Below are 12,115 nucleotides of genomic sequence, written 5' to 3' on the forward strand. Positions count from 1 at the left end.
ATCCATTCAAGTAATTTCCATTGAGATGAAAAATGAGTATTAGTATTCAAAAAATATGTAGCATAGTGGTTACAAATCAGGCTGCGAACCTTAAGGTCAGTGGTTTGAAACTACCAGCCGCTCCGCGGGAGAAAGATGAGGCTTTCTACTCCCGTAAAGATTTACACCCTCAGAAACCCTGTACAGGGTCGCTATGGGTCAGAACCAACTCAACGGCACTTAACAACAACAACAACAGGCTTAATTATACTATTAACTGTAAGAATTCAAATTAATGTCCTTTTATTTCATAATCAGTCACATTCTATAAAATTGGCATGGGGGAAATTTAACTTCACAATGGGGAAGAAAAATAAAAGTCAATAATAACCCAAGGCATTCCTACGAGCCAGAGGTCAGATATGACCCCACCTCCAAACTTCACAAATTCTGACAGCAACCATCCTTTCAACAGCTATCTCTGCCTCTCTGCTGCATTCAATGGCCACACAGAATTCACAGACACTACTTACAATTCTGAGGTTATAATTCAGGTTCAGGAAATGTTCAAGATAAGGTTCTTTGATCAAGACAGCCACTTTTCAGCCATGCCCGAGATGCTCCCAAGACCTGTGGTCCCTTGACTTGGTCCCTTGTCCCCTACCCTGTTTTGACAAATGCTACAGAGCTCTTTTAACTCTTCCACTAAATGCTCCGAGGTACTTCATTCTGCCTGTAAGCCTTATTGGCCCAAAGGTGCTCAGCTCTAGCTTTGTAAATCAGCAAACCTAGTTCCCCAGATTAAATGTCTAGGAAGCACCCAATTCTGCCATCCAGCCTCCTGACCAAAGGTACTCAGTCTTCTCACCCCATGGGTCAGGAAGTCCATCAGTCTGTCTCACACAGCCTCTGCTGCCACCCTTTCTCTGCCCCTGCTTCTTGTCTTTCACTGTCTCCAGTCTCACATCTCTGTCCTGGATCAAGCAGACCAACACAGGGAACTTGGTTCAAAAGAACATGCTGTACTCTTGGCTCTTATTTCTTGATGGTAGCAAGATTCTCCTTTTCTGTCTCTGGTATGGCGTAGTTTGTGCCTAGCAAGATAGAAGAAGTGACCGATCCCCATGTTAGGGTTACAAACACCTTACTCGCATGGTATCAGCCCCACAAATGTGCCATGTAGATTATTTTCATTATTAGCCAGCTATCCAATCTCCTTGATAGACCACAAGCACCTCACATTTACAGAGTCCTGCCCAGTCATTTGGTGGAAGTTACAGTCAGTAATGCAATGCACCAAAGGCCACCCCTGGCTCTTCTAGCCATTGGCCCTTTTATACTTGAAGGATTAACTTCCCCCTCAGTCTTTTAATTATAAGCACATCCATGAAAGTATGTAGACCAGCAATTTCATGCCTTTTTCTCCCACTTATTTAGATAACTAATTTCTAAACTGCCCATCCCCATGAAACCACTACTCTGAAGAGTATTCTGTTCTGGACAGAACATTTAGCATCTGCAACTAGAAGCAAAGTCTAGTCCAAAGCAAACCATTAAATTGTAAGCAATTTACACTATGTTTATTAGAGAAGTGACACATTACAATTAAGGTTCCAGAACACTCAGGATATAGTTCTTCAGTTGAAACTGCCTCTTCACAGCCATGTCTGCTGGCACAGCCAGGCTCAAATCTCTTTGACCTGGCTCCTGCCCCAATCAGACACTATTACAAAGCTCTTTTAGTTCTGCTGATAAATGACCAGAGGCTCTCCACTCCACCAGTATGCTTCAGTCTGAAGGTGCTCAGCTCTAGCTCCTTGGGTCAGCAAACATAGCTCCCCCAATTTAGTGCCCAGGAGGTGCCCCATTTTGCCAGCATCCCTCTTGCTCAAAGGCACTCAGCTTTCTTTTTCGGTGGGCCAGGAAGTATACCGTTCCATCTAACACCAGTCTCCTGGCTCAGCTGCCGCGGCTGCTGCTATTTTTCTGCCACTGCTTCTTGCCAGCATCTCCAGTGTCACAGCTCTCTGTCTCCTGGGTTGAGGAGACCACAGCAGGGATCACGCATCTAAAGGACTCTGTCCACTTCTGGCTCTTCCTTCTTTTGAACTCCCCTTATTTTCTGTGATGACTCATTTGAAATTAAGCAGGGTGGCAAAAGTGACCAATCCCTTCATTAGGGTTCCAAACACCTTATTAGCATGATAATAAGGCACACCCTTTCAAATGTACATTATTTACATTTTAGCAAGCTGTCCAATCCCTTTGGTGAACCTCAAGCACCTCATGTTTGTATAGCCCTGGTGTGGTGCAGTAGAGTAAATTCTAGGCTGCCAACCAAAATGTTGGCAGTTCAACCCATCAGCCTTTCTTGAAAGCCCTATAAAGGGTCACTGTAAGTCAGAAATTAGAGTTTGTCCACAGCCCAGGATTCTCTAAATATTATTAGAAGGATCAACCCATTGTTTACCTGAAAATATGAATTTTTTAAAAATTAAATTTCATATGCTCCTTGTAAGCCCAGCCCCCCCAGCCCCAGCAGATTGTTTGGTATTCTAGATCACTGTTGAGACTTGTTTTCAATGAAGGTCTGAGTGTGGTCTGGAGGATACCTAGTTTGGGACCATTTATTTCTAGAAGTATTTATAATCAGTTCTGTTTTCTATCACTATTTCTAGGGACAATACTTTACAAAAGGTGAAAAGGTAGATAGAGTAAGTAGATGTTTTATTAGTGTCTTGGGTTTTTTGTTTCATTGATTCCTTTCTTTTTGATTCTTGTTTGTTTACTTTGGAGATTTGATAAAATAGATTTAATAAAGTAAACTGTCTCAGTATTTTAGTTTCCTATTGTGAATTCTTACTCTATTTCAATAAGTGAGAATTTTTAGACCATGTTAAGTTTTACCACAAGATGATGCCTTAACATTTTAATTTGGTTATATATGTTTTCTTTAACTCATTCCTATTGATAATTGATGACTGACCATGAATACCTCTAGGACACTAAATAGAATTTGTGCTACTATGCCCAGTAAAATAGCTTTTCTTTTCCTTTTTTTTTTTAAAACACTGATAGATAATAATAGTCATCTTTTCACATGAAAAGCAAAGAATTAAAAAGCTCACATAGAAAATACAAAATAATTGTTAAATTATATTAATGGCACAAGTTGGATTTATCAAACGTGATGATTTTATCAAAGGATAGTATAAGACAAAACAAATCCAGACTTGGGTAGACAGAAGCCTAATTCAGAAAGAAAAGAGGAACAGGGAAAGAGACTTGTATTAGGGTGTGGCACTGTGGGTTAATACGCCAGACTGCAAAGCCATTTGAACTGCAAGGTCGGCAGTTCAAGCTCATCACCTTCTCCTTGGAAACCCTATACAGGGTCACTATGGGTCAGAATTGACTCGATAGCACTTAACAACAACAACATAGTAGGGAGAACATTCCAGCCATAAGATCTGTAAACATGTCAAAAAGCTACAGGGGAAGCATTTCTTTTTGGTAGAGAGGAAGAATACTGTATACAAGGCTATGGAAGTCCAGGTGTGGAGAAGTGGGATGAAAGTGTAACATCATCTGATAGAAAATCAGCAATGTTGTATTCTGAAGTCAACCTATTCTCTGGGAGAGGCAAAATAGTATGTTGACTCAAACAAAAGATGGGCCAAAGTTCCAAGAGTTGGAGCAAGGGGAGAAATTTAACAAAAGCTTGGTTAGCAGGCATTTTGTTTCTAATTGATCATATCACAGTATCCGCTACCAGTTGCCATTGAATCAACTCCAACTAATTGCTACCAGAGTAAACGGTACCCTATAAGGTTTTCAATGACTGATTTTCCAGAAATATGTCACCAGGCCTTTCTTCTTAGAGATCTCTGGATAGACTTGAACCTCTAACCTTTTCGTTAGCAGCCAAGCATGTTAACCATTTGTATCAGTAGGGACAAGCAATTCAGTTACTCATTTATAAGGCAAAGAATAGGAATTTGGAGGCTCTGTGTCTGACTCTGTCCTAGGTAAGCAAGGGCATTCATGTGCTTTATCTAAGTTATAGGAGGACAGTGATGCCAAGGTCAGTTGCTCTAACACTTTGATCAGCTGAGTCTCAGGAAAAGCTGATGAGAAGACATGTTGTGCTTGCACAGGTTTAGGGACAGACAAAATCTAGGAGCCTGTATCCTGCAGGAAAGCGAGAAACTGACGAAAGTTTGCTCAAGACAAAGCAGAGGATAAGAAAGGAATAATTTTGAAAATTTGGTCATGATTTAATACTGTCATAGAAAATTGGAAAAGCAAACTCACTATCGCCAATTTTACTCCCCATTTTTTAACCTTAGTTTTTTTGTTTGGTTTTTTTCACTGATTACATTGCCAATATTAAAATTGCCAAGTTACAATAGCTTAAATATGCTCTTTTTTTCCCCCTCCATCTGAAGTTTGGATTTTCTGGGATATGAAATTGTTATTGTTGTTTTTAAGTGCTGTCGAATCGATTCTGACTCATGGCGACCCTGTCAAGTAAACACTGCAATGACTGCTAATGGTAAAAAAATGTCAGTGCCAAAAGTGACATTGGAGGAAAACTGCTATAAAGAAGAAAAATAAGAAACTGATGCTTACTTATTAACAATAAACCTCCTTTTAAATCATTTTTTAAAATGAATCCTTCATTTCATCCTATTTTCCATAGTTCCCTCTTTATTGTATGCTAATTAGTGGAAATACAAATGAATTAAAGTATCAGAGATGTTTATCTCCATCGAATTAACATTTCCCATCTGGTGATTCATTTATTTATAGGGAGAGCCTGGGACAGTAGGATCACAAGGAATAAAGGTAACCTAACATTCTTTATTTACCTCTCTAACCTAATGAAATGGTAGAAATTAAAGTGACCATTTAACTTTCATTCCCACCCATATGTTTAGGGTGAACCTGGAGATCCTGGTCCCCCTGGCCTAATAGGAAGCCCTGGACTAAAGGTATAAAAGAAATAACTGAGACAAACTCTGAAATAAATTTGTGGTTATAGCCATCGCTCTGTAAAACAAGGTACCTTGTTGTGCCACTCATTTTCTTCACAAAGACTCTCAGAGATGTGCTCATGTTTCCATGGTGATATTTTCCTTTATCAGCTGTACTTATTACACACATAGGAACTGTGCCTTATGGTTCACAATAGGATTTGAAAAATCTTTTTCAGGGCATATTCAGAATAACATCCCTAAAAAGTTCTAAGAGTAAACAATGTGTGCTAAATCGATGGCCCTCAGCTGTATTCTTAAACTGAACAGGATTCAAGATTCAGTGTCTAAACCAAAACGCTGCTGCCCTGGGATCCTTGAATTTCACAGTGGGGTTCTGCAGGAATGTCCAAAAAAGTGCAGCTGTTGGGATGGTGCTGGAGAGATTAATGTGGCATGCTCCCTGCCAATGACTAAGGCATCCAGGTATCACCAGCTGATGAGAACAGGCCTGTTTCAATGAAAATATATGAAAGTATCTTTGTAAGCCCAAAGCACATTTTAGTATCATAGTAGATGGAATGGTGGAAAAGCAATCTTTCTATAGATAAATCACATCATGTTTTACATGTATTCAGGTATAGTCTTTCTCTCTCTTTACAAAAGTAAAGCACATGTTACTTCTATTTTAGGGTCAGCAAGGACCTGCAGGTTCCATGGGGCCCAGAGGACCACCAGGAGATGTTGTATGTATAGTAAACATAAGTGTCATTGATATTTTCAAACTGCAATAGAGACATGTTGAAAAGAATGTCAGCATCTATTTATATGGTTGAGTTATGTACAGTATCCAAAGTTATGAGTCATCCTTACCACTAAATATGATCACAGATAATGTCAGGGGCTATTAGAAAACTTATATATATATATATATATATACTCATGTGAGGACCTTTATAAATGTCATTAGTCTAGTAACTTGGTTTTGTGAACTCAAATTAACAAAACAATCATTTTGAATATGCTTGTCAGTGATGCACAGGGAGTAAAGAAGGTTTAAGATGTTAAAAGAAATAAGGAAAACCAGGAGAGACAGACTTCCCACACTGTAGTTACTGTTTTCTAGCAACAGCCTCAAAAACAAAACAAAAAATAAGTCCTTGAACTGAAAAAATATTTCCAAAATATTTGCCATTGCAGTTTGTCATTAGTGGACTCACTTCTCTCCTTCGCATGCTTCATGTGTTCTCTCCCCCTCTCACATTCACACACACACACATGCACACACACACATGCATGAGTGCAAACACACTCTTGTTTTTTAAATACGATTTTTCATCCATTTCCTCAGGTCAGCTTTTTAACCCTTGCGCAACCTCCTGACAACTCGATTGAAACCTGACCATGTCTGTACTTGAGCAAAACAAGAAAAACACTTGATCATCACTTCTTGAAGACTAACCCATATCTGGCCATGATTAGAGTTCCCCCTCGGTCACTTTTAGAATCTATCTTTCATTGCCTTGGGAGCAGCCACTGACCTCTCACTATATTCTCAATGCTTTAGACTGAGGCTCAAGGGGTTTATCAGTCAGTACACTTGCTTGTCTTGGTATTTTGAACATTCAGTTCATAGAGCAAAGCTTTTTCCTCCCCTCCCCCTGCAACCAAGGCCTCTTAGTGAAGCTCTTATGTGTACCTTACTTAGTGGAGCAATCTCACACAGAAAGAGAAAATTATGGTGGCATGGCCAGAACTAGATGATCAAATAGTGAGTTGAAGCGATAGTGCTGGAACTACAAATAGAATAAAATAAAGAAGGAATGAACCATTGTTGACAAAATATAAAAAACCTATATATTTTCCTGCAATCCGTCAACTTGTTTGTTCTTGGCAATAATGTGGGCAGTGTGTTTGATTCCATTTGCCTCGACTTAGTTTCTCTCCCATTACACCCAAGTCACTTCACATGAAACAACAGCATATACATATTTTAACCGGTGTTTATTCCCTGTTAAATATGCCGAAATCAACTCCTTAAAGTTTAGATGCTAACACTTCGTTTTCCTGACAAACAGAAGTATTATAATAACAAGAGATGCTCTAATTGTTCTTTTCCTTAATTCTGAAATTTCTAGGGTTTGCCAGGGGAACATGGTATCCCAGGAAAACAAGGTGCTAAAGGAGAAAAGGTACAACTTCCATGGTACTCATTTTGAATATTAAGTAATTAGGTAGCAGGAAGAGAAAGGGTCATAAGGGCATTGAAAGAGTGGAAGTATAGACTAAGTTACTGAGATTGTGCAGGAGATAAACATTTACATCAACTATGATTTGAGCAGTGCCACTGGAGTTGTGCATTTTGACAACTCTGCCTCTAATTAGGAGGAGCACAAGGTGAAAACCTGAACTAACTTAGAGATGGAGAGCTCAGGAATCAGAAAGTCTGTTTCAGGATTATGGACTCACATCATAGGCCTGTAAGAATTCCGTTAATTTTTCAGAGTTTGTTTCCTGATGTCTATATAGACATAGTATATTAATGCTGAACAATTCTTGGAGAATAACTTAAAGAAAACATATCGATCATCTAACGAATATGCCCACTTGCTCATATATTTTCACACATGCCTGTATCATAATACTATTTAAATGATTATAATATAACTCACTACAAAATCTAAGTGCACTTGATAGAACTAGAACAGTGCTTAGCATGAATTAGGTACTCTGTACCTATTTGTTCACTGACCACCATTCATTTGTCAGTTTACGATCCTGTGGTGACTTCTGTGTTGCTGGCATACTCAAACCTATGCCACTAGTATTTAAAATATGAGCAGAGTCACCCATGGTTTATAAGTATCAGCAGAGCACCCAGACTAAAACAGAATAGGAAGGAGAAACAGACTACTTCTGAAAGTTTAGCCACTGAAACCCTTATGAATGTTATGGCTGTAAAGTGCCATTGCATCGGTTTGGACTTATAATGACCCTGTATAGGGTTTCTAAGGAGTGGATCGTGGGTTTGAATTGTCAATCTTGCGGTTAGTAGACACCAAGACTCCAAATCTTAGAAATAGCAGTGAAATATTGTTTGAAATAGTGCTGGAAGATGAGCCTCTAAGGTTGGAAGGCACTCAAAATACAACTAGGTAAAAGCAGACTTCTCAAAGTAGAATCATAATGATGTGAATGGAACAAAACTTTCGGAACCTTCATTTTTGATGGGGCACAACTCAAAAAGAGAAGAAACAGCTACCAACATTCATTGATCATCAGAATACAGAATGTACAATGTATAAATCTAGGGGAATTGGAACTCATCAAAAATTATATGGAACACAGAAAGATACAAATAATAGGCATTCGTGAGATGAAATGAACTGGTTTGGGCCATTATTTATCTGAAAATCATATGATTCAATGTACTCGGAATGACAAATTGAAGAGGAATGGAGTCACATTCATTGTCCAAAAGAGCATTTCAAGATTTGTCTTAAAGTACAATGCTGTCTGTGATAGGATAATATCCATATGCCTACATATACGGCTGCTAACAACAAAGTCTCTGGTACAAACCTGCCAGCTGCTCCTTGGAAACCCTATACAGGTTTACTATGAGTCTGAACCAACTCAACAGCACTTCACAACACCAACAACAAGTAAGCTGAGTCAATATAATTACTACTCAAATTAATGCTCCAGCCACAAAGCCAATGATGAGGAAATTGAAGAATTTAACCAACTTCTTCAGTGTGAAATTTATCAATTATACAATAAAAATGCATTGATAATTATTGTTGATATAAATGCAAAAGTTGGAAACAAAGAGGAAGGATCAATAGTTGGAAAATACGACATTGATAGAAATAATGCTGCAGATTGCATGATAGGATTTTTCAAAACCAACAAGTATCCATTCTTCATTGTAAATACCTTTTTCAACAACATAAACAAGAACTACACACATGGACCTTACCAGATGGAATGCACAGGAAGCAAATTTACTACATCTGTGGGAAGAGATGATGGGATGCTCAATATCATCAGACTAAATAAGACTAGGGACTGACTATGGAACAGACCATCAATTGCGCATATGCAGTTCACTTTGAAAGTAAATACTATTAAAACAAGTCACTGAGAGCCAAAATCTGACTTTGAGTATATTCCACCTGAACTTAGAGACAATCTCAAGAACAGATTTGATGTAGTCAACACTAATGACTGAAGACCAGAGGAATTGTGGAATGTCATCAAGAACATCATACATGAAGAAAGCAAAAGGTCATGAAAAAAGACAGGATAGAAAAAAAAGATCAAACATGCATCAGAGGAGAGTCTGAAACAAACTTTTGAACATAGAGAAGCTAAAGTAACTGGAAGAAATGATGAAGTAATAGAGCTAACCAGAAAATTTCAAAGGGCACCACAAGAAGACAAAGTAGTATAATGGTATGTGCAAAGCCCTGGAGTCAGAAAACCAAAAGGGAAAAATGCATTCAGCATTTCTCAAGCTGAAAAATTTGAAGAAAAAAAATTCATGTCTCTGGTTGAAGTACTGAAGGATTCTGTGGCCAAAATGGAATCCTGGTGTGGTGCTGTAGGATAAGTACTGGACTAGTAAATGCAAGGTCAGTGAATCAAACCCACCAGTCACTTCTTGGAAACCCTATAAAAGTGTCACTATGAGTTAGCACCAACTCATCAGCACTTATCAACAGCAATGGGCAAAACATTGACTAATACAGGAAGCATCAAAAGAAGATGGAAGGAATACTTAAGAGTCACTATGTCAAAAAGATTGGGTGATGTTTAACCATTGCAAGAGGTAGCATATGGTCAAGAACTGATGGTATTGAAGGAAGAAGTCCAAGCTGCACTGATGGCATAAGTGAAAAACAAGGCTCCAGAAATAGACAGAATACAAATTGAAGTGTTCCTATATGCTGATACAGTGCTGGAAGCACTCACTAGTCTATGCCAAGAAATTTGGAAGACAGATACCTGGCCAACCATTAGAAGATATTTGTGCCCATTTCAGAGAAAGGTGACCCAATAGAAAGCAGACATCATCAAATATTAACATACAAGTAAAATTTTGCTGAAGATAATTAAAAAATCATTGCAATAGCACATGGACAGGGCACAGCCTGAAATTCAGGCCAGATTCAGAAGAGGGTATGGAATGAGGAATATAATTGCTGAAATCAGATGGATGTTGGCTGAAAGCAGAGAATATCAGAAAGATGTTTACTTGGACTTTATTGACTATGCAAAGGCATTCAACTTTGTGGATCATAGCAAGCTAGGGATAAGATTGTGAAGAATGGGAATTCAGGAGGAATCTATACATAGACCAAAAGACAATCATTAGAATAGAACAAGGGAACAAGGGCTGAATGGTTCAAAATCAGAAAAAGTGTGTGTCATGGTTGTATTCTTTGACCATACTCATTCAGCCTGTAGGCTGAGCAAATAATATAAGTAACTGGATTATATGAAAAAACAAATAACATCAGGATTGAAGGAAGTCTCATTACCAACCTTTGATATGCAGACAACACAACTTTGCTTGTTGGAAGCAAAGAGAACTTCATACTCAATGATGAATAAAAAAGAATCCATACTTCAGGTCTAGATTGTACCCAATGTAAAGAAAACAAAAATCCTCACAAGTGGAACAATAAGTAACATCATGATGAACAGAGAAAAGACTGAAATTGTCAAAGACTTCATTTTGCTTGGATCCCCAATTAACACTTATGGAAGTAGCAGTCAATAAATCAAACAATGTATTGCATTGGGCAAATCTCCTGCAAAATATTTCTGTAAAGTGTTTAATAGCAAAGATGTCGGTTTGAGAACTAAGGTGTGCCTGATCCAAGCCATGGTATTTTCAATAGCTTCATACAATGAAGCTTAAACAATGAATAATGAAGACCATAGAAGAATCTATGCCTTTGAATTATGATGTTGGCAAAGAATATTGAAAGTACCACGGACTGAGAGAAGAACAAATAAATCTTTGTTAGAAGAAGTACATCCAGAATGCTTCTAGGAAGCGAGACACCATCTTGTATTTTGGACATGTTGTCAGGAGGGACCAGTTCCTGGAGATGGACATCATACTTGGTAGAATGGAGGACCAGCAAAAAAGAGTAAGAGCCCAATGAGATGTGCTGACACAGTAGCAGCAACAATGGGCTCAAACAACAATGATTGTGAGACTTGTGCATGACTAGGCAGTGTTTCGTTCTGTTGTGCATAGGGTTACTATGAGTCAGATTTGACCTGAGGCACCTAACAAGAACAACAACAAATATTTATTAGATGATTGAATGGGTGATTGAGTGAGTAAAAGAGTGAAATTGGCTAGGATAACATTCCTTTTTTTTTTTTTTTTTTTAATGGAACAGTTGTCTCCTTATCTCCCCTTCCCACTAAGAACCTGAGTGATGAAGTAAGAATCTTTGCTTGTCTTTACAGGGAGATCCAGGCGGGATCATAGGCCCTCCTGGTCTTCCAGGTCCAAAAGGTGAGACTGGTCCTCCAGGGAAAAGCCTGACAGGGGAACCAGTAAGTATTGGTTCTTTCAAAGGTCATTAATTGCTACTTGGAATTCCTAGTTTCAGATCCTAGGTATATAAAGAATTTTAAGTCTGCAAAATAAAAATAACATTCATCTTATTCTTTAGATCAGAGATATAACTTCTTTGAAAATTTGATGCAAGCAAAGGACTCACTTCCAAAGAAAATACACATACATACACCATTTTCTGTACAATTCTAGAGATTAATAAAACCCACAAGCTGGCATCAATTCTGACTGAGTTGATACCATATATGTCAGATTATAGCTGTGCTCCACAAGGTTTACAGTGACTAAGTTTTAGGAAGTAGATCACCATGTCTTTCTTCTGAAGTGTCTCTGGGTGGACTCAAACCCACAACCTTTCTGTTAGTAACCAAGTTTGTTCACTGTTTACACCACCCAAAGACTCCGCAATATTCATAACACCGAAAACCAAACCAGTTGCTGTCATATTGATTCATAGACCCTCTACTCCAAATCGGATCCCTGGATTCCTTAGGAATCTGTGGAGCCCAGTAATATATGCTGGTTTCAAACCAGAAACTTTTTTGGGTCACTATCT

The 12,115-nt window shown here is 38.4% G+C and overlaps 1 protein-coding gene across 1 annotated transcript in view; it reads left to right on the forward strand.

Annotated features, from left to right (window-relative positions):
* COL19A1 (collagen, type XIX, alpha 1) overlaps window positions 1-12,115 on the forward strand; it is a 506,470-nt gene that overhangs the window by 402,768 nt on the left and 91,587 nt on the right. Inside the window, exons 23-28 of the mRNA XM_006835782.1 lie at window positions 2,658-2,693; window positions 4,792-4,827; window positions 4,920-4,973; window positions 5,648-5,701; window positions 7,094-7,147; window positions 11,448-11,537. Of these exons, the coding sequence (XP_006835845.1) occupies window positions 2,658-2,693; window positions 4,792-4,827; window positions 4,920-4,973; window positions 5,648-5,701; window positions 7,094-7,147; window positions 11,448-11,537 (324 nt within the window). The remainder of the gene's footprint in view (window positions 1-2,657; window positions 2,694-4,791; window positions 4,828-4,919; window positions 4,974-5,647; window positions 5,702-7,093; window positions 7,148-11,447; window positions 11,538-12,115) is intronic.

The sequence above is a fragment of the Chrysochloris asiatica genome, unplaced genomic scaffold (assembly GCF_000296735.1).
Source record: "Chrysochloris asiatica unplaced genomic scaffold, ChrAsi1.0 scaffold00019, whole genome shotgun sequence".
NCBI classification, from domain to species: Eukaryota; Metazoa; Chordata; class Mammalia; order Afrosoricida; family Chrysochloridae; genus Chrysochloris; species Chrysochloris asiatica.